Source organism: Pyxicephalus adspersus, chromosome 4, assembly GCF_032062135.1.
Source record: "Pyxicephalus adspersus chromosome 4, UCB_Pads_2.0, whole genome shotgun sequence".
Classification (NCBI taxonomy): domain Eukaryota; kingdom Metazoa; phylum Chordata; class Amphibia; order Anura; family Pyxicephalidae; genus Pyxicephalus; species Pyxicephalus adspersus.
In genome coordinates this window covers 62,608,032-62,635,779 of record NC_092861.1, presented here as the reverse complement: position 1 = coordinate 62,635,779, position 27,748 = coordinate 62,608,032, and the positions used below count along the sequence as shown (strand labels likewise).

The 27,748-nt window shown below is 37.0% G+C and overlaps 1 protein-coding gene across 1 annotated transcript; it reads right to left on the bottom strand.

Annotated features, from left to right (window-relative positions):
• Nucleotides 1-201: 201 nt before the first annotated feature.
• LOC140330053 (myosin-4-like) lies at nt 202-13,605 on the bottom strand. Its single transcript, XM_072410410.1, has 39 exons — nt 13,405-13,605; nt 13,187-13,330; nt 12,199-12,355; nt 11,471-11,498; nt 11,007-11,121; nt 10,428-10,520; nt 10,285-10,348; nt 10,100-10,198; nt 9,910-10,013; nt 9,681-9,819; nt 9,058-9,176; nt 8,825-8,974; nt 8,564-8,734; nt 8,165-8,471; nt 8,003-8,076; nt 7,715-7,802; nt 7,033-7,150; nt 6,816-6,939; nt 6,584-6,720; nt 5,825-6,080; nt 5,498-5,740; nt 5,237-5,413; nt 5,008-5,153; nt 4,819-4,909; nt 4,343-4,732; nt 4,114-4,240; nt 3,743-3,861; nt 3,440-3,636; nt 3,167-3,350; nt 2,905-3,070; nt 2,488-2,612; nt 2,101-2,409; nt 1,748-1,951; nt 1,539-1,664; nt 1,285-1,455; nt 994-1,098; nt 754-849; nt 520-654; nt 202-407 (listed from the first exon to the last, which is right to left on the bottom strand). The coding sequence occupies exons 1-39, from the start codon at nt 13,603-13,605 to the stop codon at nt 390-392; spliced, it is 5,817 nt and encodes a 1,938-aa protein (XP_072266511.1). The 3' UTR covers nt 202-389.
• Nucleotides 13,606-27,748: the final 14,143 nt, after the last annotated feature.

Here is a 27,748-nt window from a genome sequence, read left to right as displayed (position 1 = left end):
ATGGTGGATCAGTTAGCTTCCACCCATGAATGGCTATACTTTAGTGCGGATCTAATGAGCAAATCAGATTAGATTTGGTCCTCCATGTCTGATATGTGCATTACCAGGTCACAAAAATGGAGGGGTAGGTTCTGAAGGAATCAGGGTGTCATTAGTGGGAGTTGGATGATGTTGTTGGAAGAGATGAATGATGTTTTTTATTTCTGTGTACTCTTGTCCACAGCTTAGGACATATATATATCACCCAATGAAATGACAAACATATTTCAACAATGAATGCAGCGTTTTATTTTACATAAGTACAAACAAAGACAGTGACACATTAATTACAGGTGTGCAAGAAGAAATTTGCATTTTGCACTTCTTCTTCGGACACTCAAATCGTGGCATTATTCGCTTTCTCCTTTCTGCAGAGAAAACAATAGGTTGGTAAGATACTTGGGCATTACATAGATAAATACACAATAGGCAGATAGAGTAGATAGATAGATAGATAGATAGAATAAATAATATATTTACCTTTCCACTAATGTCACGGCTCTTTGCTCTGAGTTTGTTGACCTGAGATTCAGCAATGTCAGCTCTCTCCTCAGCTTCTTCCAACTCATGCTGAACCTTTCTAAAGCGTGCCAGGTGGGCATTGGCCTGTTCCTCCTTTAAACAATCAAATTACATATATCAATGATATTTGTGAAATCTGTATGGATTCATTTTATGTGCATTTTTGCAAGCAGCTGTCACTGTTCAACTTACAGATTCCTCTGCCTGTCTCTTGTAGGCTTTGACCTTCATCTGGAGTTTGTCCACCAGATCCTGGAGCCTCAGGACATTCTTCTTGTCCTCTTCGCTCTAAGGAAATAAATTTTGTTGTAAGGCCAGCCACATGTAGGTTGCTGAGTATTTACAATTGAACTGTCAGATTTGCAGTGATCGCCTCTTCACTCTACAGCAAACCACCACAAAATATATATATAATAAAAAATGGTAATATACCTGGTAAGTTAATTCTTTAACTCTTCTCTCATATTTGCGGACTCCCTTGATGGCCTCTGTGCCACGTTTCTGCTCAGCGTCCAGTTCATTTTCCAGCTCACGCACCTTTAAAAGATTATATTTGTATTTATTTTTGTTATTATATTATTATTATATTTTGTAGGTATATGAACAATACAGCAATTAACTACTTAAAATAGTTTCATAATTACACTGCATATTTGTATTTCATAAGTTTTATTAGTTGTTTGATATGAGATCAGCTTTAAAACAGAACTTATATTTACTTACTCTAGCCTCCAGTTTCTGGAGCTGTTTCTTGCCACCCTTTAGTGCCAACTGTTCTGCTTCATCCAAACGATGCTGCAGGTCCTTCACTGTCTGTTCAAGGTTCTTCTTCATTCTTTCCAAGTGGGCACTAGTGTCCTGCTCCTTCTTCAACTCCTCCGCCATCATAGCAGCCTTTGGGCACACAATAAACATTTACATTCATATGTCTCCCAAAGATGTCTTTTTTTACAGTGTTGTTTAAAGCAGATACGTACATCAGTGATGGCTTTTTTGGCTTTTTCTTCAGCATTTCTGGCCTCTTGGACAGATTCCTCAGCTTCATTCTGCAGTTGGGTCATATCATTTTCCAACTTCTTCTTGGTGTTGATAAGGCTTGTGTTCTAGGGAGCAGCAGACAATAGTCAGTAAGTCTACAGATTTACAAAATGTACAGAATACATTAAAAAAATATATGTGTTCCTACCTGGGAGTGCAGAAGCTGAACACGTTCACTTGCATCCAGGAGTTCCTGCTCAGCAACCTTGCGAGACCTTTCTGTTTGTTCCAGGGCAGACCTTATTTCCTCAATCTCAGCTTGCTGTAGAATATTCCTGCGTTCCACCACAGCCAACTGCTCTTTAAGATCTTCTTGGCTCCTCAGGGCATCATCCAGCTGCAGCTGACTGTCCTAAAATTTAAAACACACATTCTATCTAAGCTATATATATAACACAATATATAGCCATTTACACTGAGAAATGTAAGATATATGAAAACAAAGTAATATGAAAAAATATTGTTTAAATTTCATATGTTCAAGTGCTTTTTAGTGCTCACCTTAAGCTGAGTTTGCACATTTCTGAGCTGTTTCTGGGCCTCAACGGCTTGGCGGTTGGCATGGCTTAGCTGTATCTCCAACTCATTAAGGTCACCTTCCATCTTCTTCTTAAGTCTCAGAGCATCATTCCTGCTTCTGATTTCAGACTCCAGTGTGCTCTGCATAGTGTCAATAATTCTCTGACTGTTCCTCTTCAACTGTTCGATCTCTTCATCTTTTTCAGCAATCTTCCTGTCTACCTCAGATTTCACCTGGTTTAATTCAAGCTGGATGCGAAGGATCTTGGATTCTTCATGTTCTAAGGATCCCTAAAAGAATATGCATGATTAATACTAAAATCTTTCAACTATAGTTATTCATTTTGACTACAGTAGAGCTTTTAATACCTCGGCCTCCTCTAATGCTGCTTGCAAGTCACTCTTCTCCTGTTCCACTGATTTCTTGGCCTTCTCCAGCTCGTGAACAGTTTTTCCAGTTTCTCCAATCTGTTCAGTTAGATCTGAGATCTCCTCTGGTAAAAGAAAGAAAAATCTGGTTACTTTCGCATGTTTTTCAAGACTTTAAAGCTAGCTTTGTACAAACGATTCAAAGGGCATTCATTATTACTACTTTAGTTTAGGTAGTAAACATTTGTCAAACATTTTTTGTTTTACAGTAAACTAAGATTTAAGTTCCCTTTCACATGGAATATGTCCATGTATATCCAAAGTTTGTGAGGTTTTGTGCATAAACGTGTAGTTCTTTGATATACTTTTGTATCATGCCTGACAAAGAAACATAAATTTGTCATCTAAGGATCTTACGTTGCAAGTTCTTCTTTTCCCGTTTTAGAGTTTCAAGCTGATCCATAGCCTCCTCATAAGCATTTTTCATCTTAAAGATCTCTGTGCTCAGTGAGCGAGCTTCCTTTTGAGTTGCTTCAAGCTCTGCCTGTCCCTCTTCATATTTCTGCTTCCATTCTGCCAGAACCTGTTTAGTAAGGCCAGATCAGTTAGATGCAGATTTTTCTAAACTTTTAAAGATGGGTAAAATACAGAGTCTTCCTCACATTATATTCTGTATTACCTTATCAAAGTTTCTCTGCCTCTTATCTAGAGCTGCAGCTGCACTATTTGCTCTCTCCACATCAATCATCAGATCCTCAACTTCGGCCTGCAACCTCTGTTTGGTCTTTTCTAGGGAGGCACATTTGGAGTTCACAGCCTCCACTTGCTCCTCAGCTTCCTGGAGACGCTGCGCAAGTTTCTTCCTGTATGTAAAAATTTTGGAAAGTCTGGTTAGTATTTAGCTACACTTATCAGCCTTGGTTCCTGTAGATTTTTTACAGTGCTAGCATACTTGGCCTCCTCCAGTTCTTCTGTGCGTTGGATGGCATCAGTTTCATATTTGGTTCTCCATTGTGCAACCTCGCCGTTTGCCTTGGACAGAGCTCTCTGAAGCTCAGCCTTAGCCTCTTGTTCCTCTTCAAATTGCTCACGGAGCAAGTCACAGTCGTGACGGGATGATTGCAGAGCATGAGCAAGGGCATTTTTGGCCTGCAAATACATATCCATTTTCATGTTAGGAGGTTTTTTGTATAATTTAGTGACACTTAACTTTTTGGGGGACCTAGTTCTTTTAAGTACTTTGTGTTTACTTTACCTTGGTTTCCTCCTCCAGTTGTCTCCTTAGCTCCTCAGTCTGTTGAGTGAATGCTTGCTTTCCCCTGGTCAGCTGAGAAATTAGTGACTCCTTCTCTTCAAGTTGGCGAGACAGTTCACCTTGAAAAGTAAAAAATAAAAAAAATTAATGAATCTATTTTTCTATAAATTTCATTTGAAAAATTTTTTTTAGCTTATTTATATTATTATATAAGGTGATCTTATCCAGCAAAAAAAAATCTGTAATCCAATGTGTTTTTTTTATAACATTCATAAAAAAATATAAATAATATTTGCTTTACTCATATGTTACGTAAGCAAGTGTGCAGTGTGAGAATTGATCATCCTAAAGAATAAGGTTGAGATTTGTACCATTTTCAGTCTGCAGACGAGCTCTTTGGGCTGTGAGGTCATTAATAATACGCTGGTGCTCGTCTTCTTTGGTCTTGATTTCACTGAGCTGATCCTCAAGAACACGGCTCACTTTCTCAAGGTTGGCCTTTGGGAGGAGAACATTTGTTGTTGATGAACAAGTTGAATTAAGAAATTTCAGGAACATGGCTTTGTTTTCTTTTTTTTTTTATGTTGTTAATTCTCATACCTTTGATTTTGAGACATTCTCCAAGTTACTGGCAAGGTCATCAATTTCCATTTTTAGCTCACTCTTTTCCTTCTCCAACTTCTGCTTAACTCTCTGGAGATTGTCAATCTGTTCTCCAAGTTCAGCCACACTGTCGGCATGCTTCTTGCGCAGGGCAGCAGAGGTAGCTTCATGCTGAAGAGTGGCTTCTTCAAGGTCACGTCTCAGTTTCTGGAACTCAGCTTCACGTTTCTTGTTCAACTCTACCTGAGCTGAGGTGGCACCACCAGCTTCCTCGAGTCTCTCACTGATTTCTTCAAGTTCTCTTGACAAATCAGCCCTCTGTTTCTCAACCCTGGCACGAGCAGCTCGTTCTGCTTCTATCTCCTCCTCAAGTTCTTCAATACGGGCCTAAAAAGAGATATTAAGTTAATATAGCCAATTATTTACTGCTTGCTAGAAATGAAACTGTTCTTTTTTTACTAGTGTTAATTTACCTGAAGCTCTTTGATTTTCTTCTGCAGTTGAGATCCCAAGGATTGTTCATCCTCAATCCTTCCTTGCAGCTGGCTTAATTCGAAATCCTTCCTGCATTTTGAAAGTTAATTAATTTGTTTTATTCATACAAAAATGACATAAGGTAATAAAACCCATTTTGAGAGGAAATAATAATTCAAAAGACGCACTTCTTTATTTTCTCCTCAGCTTGCTGCTTCTCATTCTCAAGATCCATTGTTGTTTCTTGGGACAGCTTCAGATCTCCTTCAAGCTTCCTCTTAGCTCTCTCAAGGTCAAGACGAAGTTTCTTCTCTTGCTCCAGGGAACCTTCCAGCTGTTTAAATTGAATACTTACAAATGAGTGAAAATGTAATTTAATACCCACTAACCAAATAGTTTGTTGCTATATGCACTCACATCATCAACTTGCTGTTCCAGCTTAATTTTAGCTTTGGTCAAAGTGTTGACTTTGTCTTCTTCTGCTTGAAGGTCATCAAGGGTCTGTTGATGAGCCTCCTGGAGAGCTTTCTTCTCCTTGGTAATCTTTGCAATGTTCTCATCCAGTGAAGCCATTTCCTCAGTGAGGTTTTTAACCTAGATAAAAAAAAAGATATTATTATATCTGCCCGCTTTTATTGAAGAAGTAACCTAGCTAGGGATCAGTGTTACATGTCCCACCTTATTTTCTGTGGCATGCTTCTCCTTTTCAACTTTAGCCAATGTCAGCTCTAAGTCATCAATGTCCTTCTTCAGCTCAGAGCATTCATCTTCTAATTTCCTCTTTTTGGCTGTCAGCTCAGCATTACTTTCCTCCTCATCTTCAAGCCTTTCAGTGATCTCTTTGATCTTAGCTTCTAGCTGAATCTTATTTTTGATTAGACCTTCACATCTTTCCTCTGCATCTGCCAGGTTTTCACCTTCCTGTATGAAAATAACAGAGTGAGTAAAAGTTGCATTTAGGATGTAAATACTAAGGTTCAATTTAATATTTAATGTCTATTTTACCGATTGAACTTGAAGAAGCAAGTCATTCTTTTCTTGAAGTAGGGCAACCATTTTTTCCTCCAGCTCTTTCTTTCTTGCATCTGACTTAGCCAGGGCGTCTTTGGTCTTTTCAAATTCTTCTTTCATGTTAGCCATCTCCTTCTCAGTCTCTGCACTCTTCAGGAGGGGCTTAATCTTAAAGTACAGCTTCATCCATGGCCAGTGCTTAACATTCATGAATGATCTGACATTGTACTGGATGACAAATATAGCATCTCTGTTGGAAAATATAACACAATTACAAATATTATTACACCCTTTTTTCAGGGACAACAGGTACAAGAAAACCAAACATTGAAACCCAGTCTCCTAGTGATCATATATCTAGCTTCTGACTTTTCTGTGTCAAACTAAACAGCCTCTGTGGCAGCTGTAATCACATGGTTTCAAGTTATTTAAATATGCTAGGATTGACTGGCTTCTAAATGCTAATAATTCTACATGATTTGGATTTGTTATTTGCATTGTGATAGGGAAGCATTGTTTTACTGGCAGTGTATTAAATTATTGATGGTTTTAACTAGGGTAGCAAACTACCACCTCTTTCCTGGCTAAGTGCTAGTGTAGAATAATGTTTTTTGTGGCTTGGCTGAAGGAATACAATAAAAATGAACAATGATAGGGTCAAACTAGACCAAAGGTAAAATATGACAAGCAGCAATGAAACATGTATTTTGTTTGTTTTTTTTTTTCACTTTGCGCGTAATACATCATCCTAACCTTCTTTCCACCATCTTCTTGAATTCCACTCTCATCAAGAAACCTCGGCACAAAGCTTGAGTGCGAGTAATGAGTTGAGCCAATTTATCGTCTCTCATTTCTTCAAGAACACCCAAAAGACCTGCTTTAAAGAACACCTGTGGAGAAAAAAAATGATCAAAATATGATTTTTCATTATATTAGTCCAACATCGTATATTTAGTCACTATAAGTAACTATTTTGACTTCCTACCTTTGTGTGTCCAAATCTATACTGAGTATGGTCAATATCAATGGAGCCTAGGAGTTTCTCAGAAGCCTTCTTGCTGTCAATAAATTCACCACCGGGAATAGCACTAGCATTCAGTACCTTGTAACTGTATTAGGAAAGAATAAAAAAAAACAGTTGTTATCTAATTTTACCTTATTTACATTTATCATGATTGGCTACATAGTTGACCTCTGCATACCGTTGTTTGAAGTCACCATAGAGGATTCTGCTAGGGAAGCCCTTTCTGCAGATTCTGATGCCCTCCAGCACACCATTGCACCTAAGTTGGTGGATGATCAGATGATTCTCCATTATACCTAGTAAAGAACATTTATAACTATTAAAAACATACAATGGCATTAAAATTAGCATTTATAAAAGAGCTTGTGTCTATCACTGTTGGATTGTGTCCACATTTGGTGGAGACTACAGAAAAGGCCAGCTCTGTTCCAAAGTCTGTTTTTTTGTTGGTGAGAATATGCTATGTACAGAAATTTCCAATACCAACTAAAAGGAACTATGGAGAATATTTCATTAATTAAAATCACAGAGCAGAAATGTCTGCAAGAGTAAGTTTCTTTGGATATTTTGAAAAGTAGGGTCTTTGATTAGATTCTGTATCTTTATGAATTTTTTACAACAAAGAAGGGAAGAAGGGAATCTACGGTAACAAGGGGAGGGTGAAGAGATTTAAAAAGTGCCACTGGAAGGTAAAAAAAAATTTGCATAGGTGATAGATTTAGCAAGTAAGTTTGCCTGTAAATAATGGTTTGATTGTAAGTGACACTTAGTCACAAATGTACCATGGTGGTATACAACTAGGCACAGTGTGAGTAACGCTGCTTTCTGTAATTTTTGCTGTGTATTAAAAACAGCTTTACCTGGAGTTTTTGTCTCATTGGGAATCAGGCAACGCACAAAGTGAGGGTGAGTGCTCTTCAAGTTGGTCATCAGCTTGTTCAGATTTTCCTGTGGAATAATGAGAACAATATTGCTTTTTGAGATTTATTAGATCTACGTATCATTTAAAATAACAGCACGAACTAGGAATAGTGTATGTTTAAATACTAATTAAATGTTTCCGCAAAATGCATTTCAAGTATTAGGGATCAACACTCCTGAAGCGTATATCATATTTTAGATCTCCATCAGACATAGACAACACTTACTCTGAACAGGGCAGAGACAGTCTGGAAGGAGGAACCCTTCTTCTTCTTTCCACTCTTTGCACCACCATCTGCAGCTGAAATGAAGATTGTAATCTGTTAAATAATGAATCAAAAATGAAGATTTTAAAATGCCTAATATCTCTCTACCTTTAGAATACTTACCATCAGCAGCAGCGTAAGAAGAGTAAAGGAGGGCCAGGAGCTTCACTGGAGACTTCTGGTAGAGACCAACAACAGTCTCGTTCAGTGGGTCCTTGTTCTTGTCTAGCCAGCCACTGATGTTGTAATCCACGGTGCCAGCATAATGCACCAGAGAGAAGTGAGCTTCAGCTTTGCCTTTGCCAGGTTTGGGCTTCTCAAAGTTCTTGCACTTGCCCAGATGTTGGTCGTAGAGCTTGTTCTTAAAGGAGGTGTCGGTAGCCTTGGGGAACATGCACTCCTCTTCCAGGATTGAGAAGATACCCATTGGCTGAGCAGAGAAATTAAATGTTTTAAATTTCAAATTGTGTTTGTTTTTACATTTTGGAACTAAATATAGAAACATAGAGTTTCAACACCCACCTTCTCAATGAGCTCAATGCAGGCAGCCAGATCCATACCAAAGTCAATGAATTCCCAATCAATTCCTTCTTTCTTGTACTCCTCTTGTTCCAGGACGAACATGTGGTGGTTAAAGAACTGTTGCAGTTTCTCATTGGTGAAGTTAATGCAAAGTTGCTCCAAGCTGTTGTACTGCAAATGATGATGTATGTACATTGTTTATATAAGTGTTTAAATTCCATTATACATAATATCATCCATAGAATGTATGTTTACACTTACATCAAAGATTTCAAATCCAGCAATATCCAGTACACCAATGAAGTACTGTCTTGGTAATTTGGTGTCTAGCTGTTGGTTAATACGGACAACCATCCACAAGAAGAGCTTCTCATAGACAGATTTGCTGAGAGCACCAATGGCATTGTAAACCTACAGAAAACAACATATTGTTAATTCTCTATGAAAATATTTTAACTAACCTTTAGATTTACTTTTATCATTCTATATATTACCTGTTGGACAGTTTGTCCCTTAGTGACAAACTCATTGCCGACTTTAACCCTGGGGTAGCAGAGAGCCTTCAGGAGGTCAGCAGGGTTCAGTCCCATCAAGTAGCCAATTTTGTCAGCAACTACATTGTGAAAATAAAAAAAATGGTGCAAAAGATTATGATTTGTGGTTCATGTTGTTTACATTTGGTTGTAAATGTTGGATGTACATACATAAAAATCTGATGTTTAATGTTTTTGTTGATTTTTGCGTTTACAACAACAATTGTTTACAACCCAAGTAACCTGATGAAATAATATGGTCCATAAATGCTAGCAGAGAGGAAGAGGGTGATTACTTCTTCTAGTTCATTAGGAGGTTTGCCTACATCCCCCCCCCCCCCCCCCCCCCCCCCCCCCTTTATCGTTCTCACAGTCCAGTGCCTGCTGTCTCTTAACATTTTAAAACATTAAACATATTTTTGTGCTGGAAATTCAAAAATAAAAGACTAATAAAAATAACTGAAAAACTAAATATAATTTAGTTATAATTTAGTAATAACTAAAATATAATAGTGAAATTTGCCTTGTTGGAGTAATCTAATTGCAAGCCTGTTTATATTATAACAAAATAAAATGCAAACTACCTTCTGTGCCATCAGGTTCAGCCTGCTCTTCCCTTTGCTTTTGCTTGAATCTCATATTTCCCATGTGCATGACAGCACCAGTCATTTTGTAGATGCCAAGTTTTTCTTCTTGTATAAAACCCAAAATATCAATGGCACCCTGAAAATACATAAACATGTTAATTTGTGCTTAAATTCTATGTTGGTCTCAAAAGTGTACTCTTAAGAAAAAGTAATTTGTAATTTGTACATCAGTGGCCATTAACTCCTCTTCATCATCAATGCTCTTGACAGCGATCTCACCCTGGCTGATAAAGGGGTAGTCATATGGGTTTGTTGTCAAAAGCAGCATTTCTGTAGAAAAGAAATCAAGTTAGTAAGATTCATACCAGTCATTATAGAAAGCTAGACAGAACTGTCATTTTACATTTTAAACTTACCAACATACTCTGGCTTCTTATTGGTCAGGATCTGGTAGAAAATGTGGTAGCTTCTCTCAGCTGAGAGCTGGAATGTGACTCTGGACTTTTCCAGCAAGTCTAAAATTAAAAAATGTTACACATTAACAGTCTTTCTAATATCTCAAACTATCTGAAAAATATCCATAATTTAGAGTGGAACATACAGGTTTCAATATCTGCGGAAGACAGTTTTCCTGTGGTTCCGAAGTGGATTCTGATGAATTTACCCTGGAGACATTAAAAAGTGGTTAATATAAAATAGATAGTAATACATCTTATGAGTAATATTACTAATGTTACTACTTACAAAACGGGAGGAGTTGTCATTTCTCACGGTTTTGGCATTACCAAAGGCTTCCAGCAGAGGGTTGGCCTGGATGATTTGATCTTCCAGTGTGCCCTGTGATCCATAAAACAACATTAGCACTGTGATATTTCTTACAAAAATACATAGACCTTCCTTCTACAGTGTTGAAAAGGGTATGCATTTTATTATACATTTAGACCAGAGATGTATTTATCACAACTGTATTTGTTCGCCATGGCCTACAGTGGTAAGATTGTGAAACATAGTTCTATTACTGTGTTCTGGATATTTGTAATTAAACTGAGAACTGTAAGGGGAAGCGGAGCAGGGGATACTGAGAACAGTCCAATGCCTCCTAATTTCAGAAAACATTAATTTTTTTTATTTTTTGCCTTGTTATGAGGCCCTATGTGTAGAAATACTGTCTCTAAAACATTCTAGCATAGTGTTTACTAAAATAACTACATGATACACATAGTACAGCCTATTCAAATGGGTGTCATCATTCATGCATGTCTAAGGCAGCCTAACACAGTCCTGCACATGGCCCATGTTGGCAAATTTGTTAGAACTCCTTACCTGCAGTTTGTTTCCTGTCTCCTTTTTCTTTTGTGGATCTCCAATAGCTGCAATTGTTGCAAAGTACTGGATGACACGCTTGGTGTTCACAGTTTTTCCGGCACCAGATTCTCCACTGATGGGAACACAGCAGAAAAATAAAGGTAAGGTTGATTTCTTTTGAAAACTGGCTATACCTGCCAAATCTAGATGCATAGTGGTATAAACTCATACATGTGCTGATGGTTCATGGAAAGTTGCCCTTGTATTACTATCTACAACAGTACCTGTTGACCTCAATTGTCAGGTCATTGATCTAATGTCTAAAGTAACTTGTTTTGATTAAAATTCCTTCATATTTGTGTACCTTAATGTGAGAAGTATGGTATGATATAAGTCTTAATTTAGGAAAATCTGAGCTTTATCCTTGAAATTTAAAGGAACTGCAATTTCCCCTGTGTATCTCACAAAGCTACAATACTTACGTAATCAGAATAGACTGGTTCTCACGATCTGTAATGGTAAAGAAGATGCAATCAGTGGATTTGGATTTTCACTGACTTTCATTTACTGGATAGAATTAGTAATAAAGAGCAATGGTAGCCTCAATTTAGGCATCCTTTCCAGTAGGATTCATACATAACAAAAAACGAAAAGCAAATTGATTTTGAAGCAGAGCTTTAAAATTCACAATGTCAGAGAAGCTTATTTACCAAACAAAATTAGTTGACGTCCAACTTGGTGGACATGTGAAGGCCCAAGTACATTTTTTGAATTGAGTGCATTGTGGTGTACATTAGTGCTGACTGGTTAAAATGAACGTATCATTTACCCATGTAGGACAAAGTAAAAGGCTTTATTTCACTTGCCTTTACTTTGTTTCCCAACCTCTCCATTTATCTACTGGAATCTGTATGTATCAGGGCTGGTGCCATGTCATTAATTCAGTGTCATTATTTCAGTTAAATGATGTGAAATTTACACAGAACTATTTTTCATGATCCAGGTGTCTGAATGCAAAGATGGGGAAGCCAGTAAATGTACATGCTGCTGAGGGGCCAATAATTTTTCATGAGAAATAATTGGTTGGATAACGGATTGGATATAATTGGTTGGATAATGGATTACTGCACAAGATTTCCTTTTAATTATGCTTCTATCTAGGGTATCTCTGATGATGAAGCAGTATCACAGCAACCCCACAATAACTCACCAGTTAACATGAACTGATAGGCATTATCAGAGATGGAGAAGATGTGTGGTGGAGCCTCCTGACGCTTCTTTCCTCTGTAGCCGGCAACAACTTCAGGGTTGTACACTGGTAGCCATTTGTAGGGATTTACAGTGACACAGAACAGGCCAGAGTAGGTCTGGAATTCAGTATAAGGAACAATTATTTTTTTTATCTAGCAATACCAGCAAAAACCTGTTTAAGCTATGTCTTAACTACCTATCCCACCCACGTCAAATGCCTAAATAAATCCAGATGAGACTGTTTGTAGGTACCTTGATATTAAAAAAAAGAGTTTAATTTTTTTAGACCCATGAAGGGATACCATATTAGACATGGTTGTAGGAGGGGTGTATCTCTCAAATCCTGACACGCTTTTCCTTAATGGACTTCCTCAGGGGAATGGGAGTCAACATGTCCTACATTGTGTCCTTGATGAGAGGTATACCTTCCCAAAAGGGTAGGAGAAGGACCTTTAAAAGATATACCAACAAATGTGGAGAAAACCCTCCTTGGAAGGGAAGAGTGTGGTTTGAAATTTAGCAGCAGAGGCAAACTGCTGCTATCTATTGCCTCATACTTGCAGCTGTACGTTTTTTGGCTATCAGTGCCAAATAGCTGTATAAAGTTATATAGTTTAAATACATGTTTTGAAAAAGTTTTACCTACAATAAAAATTTCCAATGCTCAGGTTTTTGATATATCTATTCCTGCCCCCCATCATTTCTGCAGACTGTGCCAGCCCACTCTCCAGAATTCTAGTAAACCACAAGAAACCACAAAGCTTATACCCACATCCATACTTCCCTTCTAGTAAGCCAGGCTAAGTTCTTTCTCCTTAAATTACAAAGTAAGCTCCCCCACTACAAGTCTGACTGGCAACTAAGTGTAAAGACAGATCGAGAGTCATTGGTGAACTATTTTACTTCCTGAAAGTTACAGAAATTTAGTTTGATGAAAAATGTCTTACGTAGATCATCCAGGCTGCATAACGTTCTTTGAGGTTATACAGCACAGAGGCCTCATTCAAGTGGGTCAACATGGCCATGTCTTCAATTTTATCGAACTTGGGAGGGTTCTGGGGGTTCACCTGGTCTTCTTTGACTGTTACAGTCTAGAAAAAAAACTGAATTACAACCTGATCTACTTCATCTGCAGCAAAAAAAGCTGTCTGGTTGTACTGCTTACCTTTCCATCATCAGTTTTCACGGTGACTTTGCCACCCTCACGAGAGGAGACTAAACCTTTCACGTAAAGCTCCTTGTCATCGTGGACGAAGACAGAGTTTTTGGCATCAAATGGCTTGTTTTGAGCCTCCAGTCTTTCTTTTTCAGGCTTCCTCAAGTAGGGGGCGGCCACCCCAAATACCGCCATTTCAGAGTCACCCATGGTTGCAATTCACTAGTGGAGAGAATAGATAGGTTGCTTTCATTGCCAACAAGTATAATGATTTAGAGAGAAAAGTGTTTCTTAATAGTTTTTGTGTAACAGATTGCCTGTTAACTGCATGTTTGTGTTCCAATAACATGAATTTTTATGATTCTCAAACACAAATAATTCAATACCAGAGGCCTTAAAATACCAGTTTCTCTACACCACATGACTTTGTAGTGTGTATGAAAGCATCAGCATTCTAGCAGAAAAAGTGAAGAGAGATGTAAAAACATTTCCCACCAGATTCTTAATGTGGATGCATGTACCTGTAGAGAAATATTGTGTGCTCCCTGAATTGCCTGAAATGTAGCAAGCAGTAGCCTGCTTTGGGGCCATATTTGGTGTTCTGTCACTCTCATTATCCCCAATGTGTACAAAGCTAACGAAGAATTATTCGTCTTGGCATAGAACAAAGGCACTGCAATTTTAAAAGTACAACCCTAGCTTAAAGTATAATCCCAGGACAACTCACGAAGATCCAACAATTTTGATTGTTGGGTGGGTGAGTTGGAACTCCCATACCTGAAACGGGGACATTTAGAATATGTGTTCGGTTTCTATCACTTACAGATTTCTGCTCACTTTTTTTCCAGTGACTGTTGTCACCAGGACCAAAAGTGAAAAGAAACCTCCTCAACGGGACCACCATCACTAAATACCCCGGAGTTCCACTTTAATGAGGTGGTTATATAACATCTTCAATTAGTGTCATTGTAGCTAAGTTGCTAACACTCTTTTCTACCAGCATCAAGTTCAAATCCTGGCTAGAACATTTGGTGTTCATGTTCCTCCTGTGTTTGACTGGGAGGCCCCCTCAACCTACTGGTAGGTTAATTGCCTTTTATTCAAAATCGGCCTTGGACTATGTTAGCGACAACATATGACTATAGGAGGGACTTTAGATTGTGAGCTTCTCTGAGGGACCATTAGAGACATGACCATGTACTCTGTACAGCACTACATAATGTTGGTGCTAAAAAAATACAAGATGATAACTGGTATTTTCTCCAATGTCAAGCTTGGTAAGTAAAATCCAAGCAAAGTGTGAAATTGCCAATTAGAGTGGGTGAAGTAAAAAAATCCAAATGTTTTATCTACAGGATTATTGTTCCCCATGACCAAAGTGTAGCTAAATGGAGGAAGGTTAACTACACATTAACTGCCAAACCTGTTTACTGTTGTCCTCAGCAAGAGAAAAACCACGGAGAAGCTGAAAAAAAACAAGGGATGGTAAGTGATTCTGTATAACCTGTCAGAACAAAAAGGAACAATTCCAAAACAGAAGGAGATAAAGGCATGCTTACTATAGACTGCAAGCAAATATATTGACTGCTAAATATAATAATATTTCATGTGATCTTATGTCACAAAAAAGGCTAACAAGAAAAGAGAAAGTGATTTTTACAGTAGGTCCAGTGTTCAAAGCTTGAACGCACGGCCCACAAAGACCTTCCAGCAAGCTGGAAGCTTTATAAAACCAATACAAATGTATTGAAATCAAAATGTCAGAGACATTGGGAAGAGGTGTGCTATAGTTACATGAACATGACATGGGTCTAGTGGCATCCTAAGAAGGTAGGTTAAGACACAAGCCATTCAGACTAACAGCAATATTCTGTTAAACTATTAACTCTTTAACCAATCCAAATTTACCTTGCTGAGTTACTAATCAGCACTTAAGAATTAGCACTCTTTATCACATGAGAAGACTAATGTTCTACTGAATCTAAGGCAAATTCTTTTCACCCCATCTATTCGCTTTGCTTTGCAGCCTCTTTGGCCACTACAGTCACATGATTGGACACTTTACAAGGAAATGTAAAAACGATGTTTGCAAAAGTTTCAAATATTCAACCTATTACCTTTAACTATATCAAATTCAAATGTGAAATAAATAGGGTTCTGTTTTAAAAGGCAGCTGTGCACAGTTAAATAATGGTTCAGCTTTTGTCCCTTGAGACTAAACAACAAAGTTTCTCCAATTTACCCTGACTGTCTTGAGCATAAGGTTCCCATAAATACCTTATGCTGGATCTGCAAAGTCTAAGAACTTACCCAGAGATGGACCACCTTGCCAGTGTCTTGGACGGGCAATGCTTTTATACCCAAGGCTGGCTGATCAACCTCCAGTTGTTCTCCTATGTATGGAAAGCCTTGTGTAAAAGGCGGTGCCTTATTATTTGAATGGAATGGTATTTTACTAATAATATCTGTGTCGGTGTGCACACTAAAAAAAAACATTTGCTATAGCTCACACATGTTCTTGAAAGACAGTATGCTTGTCATGAATGACTTAAGTATTTTATGGGACATTTCAAGGAGATAGCTCACATCCCAAGTTCAAGCAGCTGCCTGTGCTACTAAAGACGGAACATACAGTTTGTTTAATTTCTAAATTATGCAAGCTAAGGGCATTTATGACTTCTATGAGTGATTGGACAGTATATTCCATAATTCTTCTAAGAACTTCTAATAAATAAAGGCTATCATTGTTGACCTTCTTCAAAGATAATGACTGGTCTGGCTTGTAAAGTAATACCAGGGGGTTAGCAGTGTGCTGAATTGCTGTTGAAAAGATTTAGAATAACATTGGAATTGTGGAGCCAGTGGGTGCTATAGGAAACTTTTTGGTAAATATATTGTTTTTTTTTTTTTATGAAAATGCAGCAAAATGCAGGTTTTGATATACCTTTCCTGCACTAAGTGAAAAGGGTTACCAAATAATCAAATTATTAGGAGGTAAAGTGGAGAACTCATTCATGCTCCACCTAAAACCATAGTCACATAAGACATAAGACCAGATTTTGTAAAATGAAAACACAAAAAGGTGAAGGTCATATGACCTTGGTAGTGAGGCACTAGATTAAGTCACCATTGTAGACCCCTTCCTGTATTTCAAAGGTCTTTAGTTTTTAACTGATCAAAATTTGAGTACAATTTCTTGGCAATGTCAAGTGGAAATAAAAAACACTAAGTAGCTACTGGTTGCTACAGTCACAGTTGTGTGTATAGCCAGGTGCAGGACCTGCATGTTTTAGCCCCTCTGCTCCCAAAACAGGGCAAGTTGATTACATTGCAGGAATGGGTTAGATCAAAAGTAGGGTGATTATAGGGATATTATTTAACACTATTTCTTTTCATCATAATACTAAAAAGCACATACAGTCATGCATACTTATATTACTCATAATGGCACCCTTGCATTTATGTCAGAAAATGCACCACTTCTCCCAGAAAATTGTTGAAATTACAAATGTTTTGGTATTGTCATGTTTATTTCTTTTGTTGACACTGGAAGAACACAAAAAAGCAGAGAAAAAAAAACAACTGAAACATTCCACACAAAATGCCTGGAAAAAATATTGGCACCTTCAACTTGGTAGCACACCTCTTGGAAGAGATAACTGTTAATAGCTTTCTGTAACAATCAATGCATCTTTTACATCTCTCTACTGGAATTTGGACAACTCTTTCTATGCCAGCTGCTCCGGGTCTCTCAGAGTTGAAGGCCTGTGTATAACACACTGAGCATAAAGAAAAAAAGAGAGCAAAGAATTGTCTGAAGATTTGAAAACCAATCACATGACACTGTAGCTATTGTGGATGATAAAGATTGATGATATGTTACAAAGAAGAATTGTTCAAATAGTGCATAATGTACCTCTATCAATATCCAAAATGTAAGCTGACCTGCAGTTACATGGTACAACAGTGTCGGCTCGCACTATTTGTCTCCATCTGAATGAAAAGGGGACGCTATTGCAGGAGACCCAGGAGGACCCCACTGCTGACACAGAAACATAAACAAGCCTGATTGGACTGCGCTAAAACTCACCTGTGGAAGCCACAATCCTTCTGGTAGAATGTCCTCTTGACAGGGGAGACAAAAATACAGCTTTTCGATAATACAAAAAGAAGCCTTCAAAGAAAAGAACATGTTTCCTACAGTCAAACATGGAGGAGGTTCACTGATGTTTTGGATCTGTTTGCTGCTTAACACACTGGTAGTCTTGACTGTTTGCATTAATAATATTATTATAAAATCTAAAGACTACCAAAAATTTCAGAGGGCAATGTAGGACCCAGTGTCAAAAAAACTGGGTCTCAGGAGGGGGGGGGGGGGGGGGGTTTACATCAGGACAATGACTCAAAGCATACTTCAAAAAGCACCCAGAAATGGTTTAAGATAAAGTGATGGAGAGTTCCGAAGTGACCAGCAATGAGTAAAGATCTAAAGGTAGGAATGGAAGAGTGGTTCAAAATGTCATTAGAAAGATGTAAAAGACTCACTAATTGTTACAGAAAGTGATTAACATCAGTTATTTCTTTCAAAGGGTAGGTTACCAAGTATTAAGTTGAAGGTGCCAATAATTTTGTACTGGACATTTTTGACATTTTGTGTGGAATGTTTTTTCTCTACTTTTTTGTGTTCTTCTAGAGCTAACAAAATAAATAAACATGACAACACCAAAGCATTAGTAATTCCAAACATTTTCTGGGAAAAGTGGTGCATTTTCTGACATAAATGCAAGGGTGCCAATATTTTTGGTCATGACTATAAATGTTAACTTCTTGTGGAAAGATCTCTTTGTTATGCCTCAAGTACTGCATTTAGTTTGGAAAGTAAACATTGTGGATTTTAGTTTGTGAGTATACTAAAGTTTGAGCACTCCTGGCCAAATACCATGTTTTGTTAATTTTGAAAACGGATACATTTTCAACTTGCAATGTGCATTTACATTTTATTTAACACAATTTTAAAAAGTAAAATTTGCCAATTCTGTGTCGTTTCAAAACCCTCAGCTTGCTGCACTTTATTTAGCTAATGGTGGATTTTGTTGTTGTTGTTGATATGTTGAGGATCATTGTCTTGGAGACACTATACCGATGTAGCTTCTCCAGAACCCCAAAGCAAAATGGATCCACTCCCATGGCAAGGTGTTTTTCATCAAATGCTAATTCTTTCCAAACACACCTTTGGTAAGCTGTTATCTCATCAGTCCACAGAATTCATTACCAAAAGGCTTCTGGCAATGCTATTTTTCATATCTCAGTCTTTAATGTATGCAATGAGATTGCAGGTAAGGCTTTCACCTAATGACTCTTCCATGCAGATCATGTTTTTACTAGTAACTTTGCATCATGGAACATGGCAACACTCTGGTGTCAACCAAACCTTCAAGAAGGTCATACCAAGGTTTGCTTTCCTGTAAAATAAAAGTGCTCTTAACATCTGCTTGGCCTTCTGGATTTTGCCTTTTATTTTCCCAGTAAATTACATTTCTTGGTGACATTATGAGGTGTGATAATTCCTAGACATTTGATAAAAGCTAGACATTTTTTAAAACATTTTACAGCCTAATCCAGTTTTGTGGGCATCAATTAGATTTCTTTTTGTTTAAATGCTCTTCTTGTTGTTTAAAGGAACCCATAACTATTGAGTGGCAATCTAAAGTTTGCAATATTAGAAATTTTAGTGAGCTGTGCTGTTCAAAGGGTGACTATTCCCTGTGATTATTAAGGTGTAATGGGGTAATAACGAAAATGCACCCTAAAAAACAATATTCATCATTAGGGATGTCTGACCCTTTGTACTTTTTTTTTACAATATATTTTTTTTTACATTTAACATATTTGTTAGCACATTTTACCTATAGTCATTGTTTACTATGTTTAACTTGCAAAAGTATGTTTGCAGACCTTTAATTTTTATCATACATTGGCTCATGGGAGTTGTGACATTACTCTCAAGGCCATGTGATCACATCTTTTATTGTCCTTTAATAATTGCTCAGTAATTTATTATGATTAAAGATTTAATTCCTACACAAGTACTATTGTTAACTGGTATTTGACAATTCCTTGGTCTATGAATCTCTTGGAACATGACGTCTTTAACTGACACTCGGTAGCAGTTAAACGGACAAGCGTGCCTTGTATGTTATATCACTGCTTGAAAAGTAGTGCTTCCAGACATCATGACTTTACTTATTAGAGTAATGTCAAGGAGTTGCCAATCCTTATCCTGCTAGGAAGCTAAACACATCCCCCAACAGCAAGTTTGTCCTTGTACTTGAAAGCAAGAAGGCCAGTTTTAGATCTCCTTGAAATTCTATCTGGAACTTGTGGTTTCTTTCCCCTCCCTGTTGTGACCCTAAGTAAATGCAAACAATCTTGAGAAGACATTTGATACCTGTCACCCTCCTGGTGACATGTGGGTGCTATTCCTGTCTTGGCACAGCTGTGTGATAATTAAGTAAAAGATTTAGCAGGTTTCCATCCCTGTCTGATCTTAGTAAACACCATCCTAAAATTAATCACATGTGAGATTCATGATATACTTTATACCCGGTGAGAGTTCATTGCACACATTATATTACCTCTTAACACAGTTTTTTCCTAATCACAGGCTCCTGAGAGAGGATGAGAATCTGCTACCTTTAATGCTTCAGGAGTGCCAAGATCTGCTAATTAGTGCCTATTAGGTACATGGTGAGGAAAGGTATTACGGGGGGTACGCACCGTACCATACCATGTCAAGTGCCTATGAATTTTTTCATAGTGTTAGCTGTCCAAGATAGTAGTCTCTTCATCAAGTCTAGTGTCATTTAAAATACTCAAAAAATCATACCCATATCAGTTTTCTTTGCCAGCCATGGGGTCATGCAATTCACTAACCAGTGAATTTTTTATTATGAAATTAATAATAATGTAGAATAATAAATAACATAAATAAAGTAAATAAACAATATATATAGCAGTTTGTCACTAGAATTTACACAGCAGGTTTGAGTCCCCTGTCTAAAGTAGTTTTAACACCTGCTAATCCTGCCAGTAGATTATTTTTCCACTTAACAAGATGACAACCTGCTTTGGTTTAAAGTGAAATTGTGCAGCTGGGTTGTCATCCTGTGGACATTACTCTATTTTACGGCTACTAAAATGAAGATGACATCAAAATAGAAGCAGCTCAGAGAGGAGGTACAACTGCACCCCATCCAAAGCTCCTTGCAGATATTATTTATTCTTATATTGAACCTTAAAAAATTAAACAGGCTGCAGTGCCAAAATAAAGGGATATTTAGAACTTTATTATCTCCAGCATTTAATACTGATATTATAATCATTTAGAAGGCTCACATAAAGATTTTTTTTAGATTCCTTGGATGTTTCTTTTTTACTTGATATGCATTATTATTAATAATATTTTGTATACCTATAGCAACGACACATAAAGCAGCATTGCACATGACACTTGCTATTTCTTAGAAGAGCTCACCATCTCCTCTGAGTTTTTTATATCACATTTCTGGTATCTTCAGTACTGTATGTTTTTATTTGTGTACCATACATCGTTTGTATGTTCTATACCAAAAGATCTACATTTCAAAACAAAAGAGCTTCAAAGCCAAAATGCAGCCCCAGGTTACCTTCCAGCATTCTCCTTGCTGCATTTCAGTAATGTGTGTGAATACATAAGTGTAATTTCATCACAGTTTTCATTTGTGATATACTGTTTTAAATCATTCTAAAAGTACAAGGGGATGTAGTAATCCCTTTGGTGGAGGGATGTAGGTGGGTTGATTGGTCTTTCAATAATGGTAAAAATCAAATGTTCATATAAATTAAATGATGGCAGTTGTTAGTGCTAAACAAACAATAGTTAGAAGGTGAAAAGGATATTCTTTGCCTTTTAAACATGCCAAGTTAAACCATGACTTTATAATGCCACCACAAAATATTGACTACAGCAACCAGATTTGTTTTCTGTGTTTAAAAATGTAGTTGCCACATTGGGGTCTGTTTATAAATGTTTTCAGCCAAGATTCACCTAATATTGAACAACAATGTACACATTTTAAATTTGGATTTAACTAGTAAACGTTGATTGACACATTTTGTAATTAAATGCAATGTGAAGAATGTATACATTTTGGGTGACTCTCGAAAACTCTTGTTAAGTTTTCTGGCATATCATCTTACATGTGCAGATGCAGGAATTTGTATTTACTTTACCACCTGGCAATTTCCTTTAAGAACAGAAGAACTCTGCAATGTATCTGCCAACAATGAAGTGAAAAAGCTTGCAGTTCAAGGGTACATATGAAGAATGCTCATATTTTTAGTTTTTCATTGTAGTTTTTTAAAGAAAATTGTAGTATATGACTTGGTAGAAATGTGCTTCTCCAAATTTTTTGTAAAATATAAAGACTTGCAGAATAGGTATTAGGGAGCTATTAGGGAATAAAGAAATATATTGTAATGAAAGTGTAACATTGTACAGCAGAAAGGTCATGTCCCTGATAGTACCCACAGATCAAACAACTAGGCTGTTTAAGTATTATATTCAATGCAGGCATGATTAAGATATGTTTGGTTATTCATCGGATTAACATATAATATTCATTATGCCATATACTAATTTTCAACTACACATTAAAGGAATCTATGTTATAAATTTGTTGCAACATGCAAAACAAGGTGGAATGTATACATTGCCATTCACTGAAACATGTGTTTCAATGGAAGTTATTGATTCTCCACCAGGCAATGTTTCAACAAATGTCACTGTTTTATAAATAGACCCCATGGGAGTCAGCTTTTAATGTTTGATGCCAATGGAGATGCCATTCTAAGAGGTTTTAGCTCAGCACTCCCTTAACAAAAGTGCTTTTTAATAATCAGCTTGGCGTCTCCCATTTCTGCACATAAATTGTCTGTGCAGAGAGAGATTAGCAATGCTTCCTGCCCTCTTTCCACCATCCTCTAAATGACCAGGAAACGCAGCTGGACTGAATTGGAAGCAGCAGGCAATCCAGGTCAAATAGCAAAATGTTTTACTCAGAAGCTTCCTTTTTAACAATATTTGTTCTACCTATTGACAGACGAAGTCAATGGCAATCATGTGAAAGTTTTCTTCATTAGAAACTTTTTTTCTAATTTCTTTATTATTTTCTTTATTATCTTAATTTATTTTCTAATTTCTTTATTATCCTGTTCAGGTCACTATTGTCAAGTCTGATGATTGAATCCATTGTACCTAGTCCATATGTTGTATCATGAGCTGTGTTACAGGGTTCGTATCACAAAAAAATGCAATATGGAGAAGTGAGCAGCTGATTTTTTTTTATTTGAGTGTGAAGGATTTGCAGTATCCATAATTTCTTCACTTATACTTTTAGCATTTTATCTATTTGCAATTTAAGTATAAGTGAAGAAGTTTTAAAAGTTGTACTTCACACCAACAACCCCCACTTTCTGTACAGTCACAAGGACCCAATAGGGTCACAGACAGAAATAAAACATGACTTCATGTGCATATCTTCTCCATTCTATGCAAAGAAACTTGTAATTATTTCCTGAAATAGTCTGTGGTTCAGCTTTAACAAGCAAAACAATCTTGCACAAGTCTATGCTAAATTTGATGCATGGAATGAGTTATGGAATATTTTCTATATGAACAAAATTGATATCAAACATTCACTGCAGTTGTATCTTTATTATGAATGTGTTTCAAATTTCACCTGAAGTTTGATTATTATATTACAGAAAGTGCTTTAAAAATTATTCTCACAGTGTGTTTTACTTCAACCCGAAGACACAACATTTATCCAGACAGATGAAGTTTCCTGCAAAGGAATGACAGCAAAAATAACTTTCTCAGCTTAAGAAGTGGTAGGCCTTATGCAGACAGTCAGCGAGGAGGAATTACAAGGCAGCTGCTGGGGTATCATTTCACAAGAAGTCTACTGGTTTGTGACATTTGTCACATTCTGTTTTTTTTTCGTGTCTTGCTATGGAAGAAGGGGTCACAGCAACAGTTTATTTCATGTGACAGCCTCTGAACTGCAAGTGCAATTCCCCAGAGTGAGCTTTCTTCACCTACTTTTCTTCTGTAGCTGCTGTTCATGAGTTATACCTCTCCTTCTTGACCCTTCTCTATCTCTGGTTACCACTCCAGACCAACACGTGATCACAGCCTGTCATTCTAATGCCAAAACCATTTTTCAATACTCAAAGTCACCTTTTTGCTTCAACAATATACCATTGTGTACAATATTAAATTTACAAAAATAAAATTACCTTTTTGTGTATTTTTATTTTTTAATATTGTCTTTTATAGGGTGGTACATTATCTTTCTCTCTATGTTTCTCTGCCTCACTCTCTCTTTCCTTTTATCCATCTCACTTCCTATCTCTCTACTTCCCACTCCCCCTCTCTCCTCTGTTCACTGTAAGTGAACATATAAATAATATTTTTGCCACCTATGTCTTTGGTTATTTCAGGAGTGCTGTGTAGGGCACTGTGTTAATACCTTTTAATATTAAGGCCATTCTAACCCCCATGTTATGGTGAAGAAATGGTTTCCCTTTGATTATATCTCTTGCTAAGTGAAAACTAGGATTTGGACTTTGATGCTAGCTCTACCTCCTTCTATTCCAGGGCTGAATGACACCAAACATCTTGGATGCTGAAGAAGTCGTAATATATAAGTCACTATTGAAGACTGGCTACTGGTGTTTGGAGCAAAAAGCTGGCACGCAAAACACATCATATACACGTATAATAATAATGGTAACAATAATATATATATTTCTCTACTAGTTCTCCCAAGGTGTTGTGGCCTTCAGAAAAGTTTGAAATGCTTTCCTATCCCTCCCTCTCTGCTCTTTTTCCCATGTCCCATGCTCTTTCCTTGAGTGTTTGGTCACCCATATTTTAGTAGACAGTGGTCTATCAGTTGGAAATTGCATGGTAAAATATTCTGGAGTCTATATGGTCTGTTAAAAAAAAATCTTGCTTTGGCAAGTTTTAAAAAAAAAATATTCTGGTTCACTCAATAAGTCCTGGTACTAATTAAAAATTGTATTTTAAAAAATATTGAAGGACAAGGTCTACATCTGTCTGTTTTGTCTATTCCCTTAATTTTTTTACAGATGTAGCAGTCTATGTTCCAAAGTAGTGGGGGCCCATAATCCTATAAGGACAGATTTCATGGGCTAGCTTTAGTCTCCAGGAAAGAGCAGAAAGAGCTGCATTTGTCACTGAAGTAAGGGATTTGGCAATAAAGACAGTGATGTACTTCTTCTCCCTATGAAATTCTCTGTAAGAACAGGCATCAAATAGACCAGCCCCTCTTCCCAATACATTCACCTGTCTCTATGTGTGGCAGGAAACTACTTCACTGGGGATAGGGTCACTTACAAGGTGACTGCAGAATATTCCCTGCTTTACTTATAAGGTTGGTGTTTGGCCATGAGTCACTTGGCTGAGCCTTCAGTTATGGTTTAGTTTATTTGTTGGGTTCTTAGAAAAGTAATGGTGTTAATAAACTTGATAACATGTTAATGTTACTATTAACACCCAATTAAAAGAAAATAGTGTTGTTTCTATTTCCATTTATTAGGGAAGATTTATTAATTGTTCATAATTATTTTAGTAGGGGAGGGTTGCAATCCCATGTGTTTCTCAAAGACTCTGGTTGTTAACGTGTCTTGCAGTAGCCATCATCAGGGTCTTGCTCTTACTATTGGATTTTGTATATTTTACAGGGAAAGCCACAAGACTGGCTGTAACACACAGCAGAAACAAACTAAAAATGCAAAACACTCTGGGGGGTGACAGTAGACCCAAAATTAGAAGGACATTTTAAGGTCAATACAAACTTTTTTACACTTGGGCAAAAATCTGGTTTGTACCTCTGTTCCCTGACATTGTGGAAGATGGCATTAGTAATCCATCATGTTGGATCTCTAATAACCAATAACACCAATCAGCTGTCATTGCTGTTGCTGTGTCTTGCTAGCAGGTCACTCTGGCTCCTTCTCCCCCCTCCTCTATCCAGAAAACAGAACAAGCTGCTCTTCTGAATAGTCAAGCATTATATTGATACAACAGTTAGCCACCTGGCCTGATCACTAATGACCATTTCAGCTGAAAGTGTGTTCCTAGCATTAGGACTCCCCAACAGACCCCCACAAAGGTAATATCACCTTTGGGTAGACTGGCGCTGACTGCATGAAGAACACTGATGATGTACCAAGGACAGAAGCTGCCAGAAACCAGGTTTAATTACCTGTCTGGCATTAGTTTGGATGGTTGCTCTGGTTTGCCAAAATTTGCAGGTTTCTTTTTGGTCCTTTTCTAAATAAACCTGTGTATTTATTTAATAGGATAAAAACACATTTATCATCGTTACTAGAAATTTTAGTTTATATTATATTGTTTAAAAATTTAAATGAAAGGTAACTCACTTCAGTTATCTTCATCTTAATTTTGGCTTTATCTTAAGGTTGTCTTATTGTTTGACTTTTTATTCTCTGTAAACTAAATATATTAATTAAAAATCTTTACTGCCGAACTGCTGGTTTGATGAAACACTTCCTTTATATTTCTTTCCACAACTCCTGGATTACACTCCAAACCCTGTATATCCTCGATGTTGGATACGGGAACATCAGGGAGTGTACTGAACACTGGTATGGGAACATCAGCACCATGCGGCACAGGTCATCTTGCTGATTCCATATCAGGGTACTCCCACTTGTTTTTCTTGTAACTATTGAAACAGTTTACATTAACATCACAAAAATATCAAGCATTATGATGGTTTTTGGGCTCTCGCCATAACATAGGTACACCAAACTTCAAACTTTTCAGTTTTCCATTTTTCCATTGACGTAGACACTTTACACAAGTTTTGCATACCATATGGGGAGCCTAATACTTATCTTGGTCCCCTAGTTTAATACCAAAATATGCAAGACATGCTTGTTTCACAAATTTTGTAATGTTTCTTCTCTGTTTTTTGCTGAGAATATTCACCACAAATGTAGCAAAACACATTAGGGTTGTTTAAACAACTTCCTCTTGAAGAACTCATATTTCTGTAAAAAAAAGAAAATGTATGAATACAAAGAAGGCAAATTAAAGTTTTATGAAAATAATACTACATTTAATAGATAAAATGCAAAACATCAGTGTAAAAAAAAGATGTGTTAACATTTGTTGTTGGTAAAATAGTCTATTCTGATTCCTGTATCACAAGAACTAGAGCCAATTCAATGAAACTGATGTCATTTCTGGATTCAGCAGACCTGAAATACACTAAATATATTGTGTAATTAGTAATAAAGTGTAATTAGGATAAAGTGTAATTACCTACCTTGAGTTTAAATTACAGAATGTATTCTAAAAGAAAAAGACCTAACAGTCAACCTGCTCTCACTGATTGGGAGCAAGGGCAGATTGTTTTGGAGAAAAAAAGGTTCATGTGACGATGTAGCTGTCAGTGGGATCCCTCTACTAATCTCTCCAGGGAGTGAAGCTCTAAAAAGTTAAATCTACAAAAAAACTTATGTCCTAACAGAAACATGGAATACATTTTTAAAGTTTAAAGAAAAAATTTAAAGATGCACTCCAAACAAAAATATTACATGGACTAAAAAACACACAAACATATATACATAAATTTAAAAAAAAACTGTCAATTTGTAGGCTGCTGGTGTTTTTTTTTTAAATACATTTTTGGAGGTGCTGTCCGGCTCCTTTGAAAATTGGGATGTGAGAGCACTTACTTCATATTGTATACTGCTGATGAATTCTTGTTTGTGAATATCTTTCAATGGGACTATTTATTCTTGTAGTCTTAGTTCTCTAAAGCATAACATGGTGGCTACAAATGAAGATTTTTTGGAAGGAGCATAAATTGTAACTGCAGGCATTAAGGATATGCAGTTCTCTATAAAGGAGGTGAGATCTAATGTGCCTGGGCACACAAATCACAACCAACTCCAGGTAACACTTCAACAGACTTTATTTCGTAATCCAGGTACAGGCCAAGGTCAAACACAATAGATCAATCAGATAAACCAGGTACAAAAAGATGAGGCAGAAAGCGTTGTCAGGGACAATCCGAATTCAGGGCAGACAGAGTTCATGCAAGGTCAATAATCAGACGGAGTCGCTGCTGGTAATAAGTCCGAGCTGATGACAATACATAGGGGAGGACAACAGAGGCCCAAATGGCACCCAAGCACACTGTAACACAGAGGCTATAATGGGTAAGAGTGCTAATGACAGGGTCTTATTAAATAG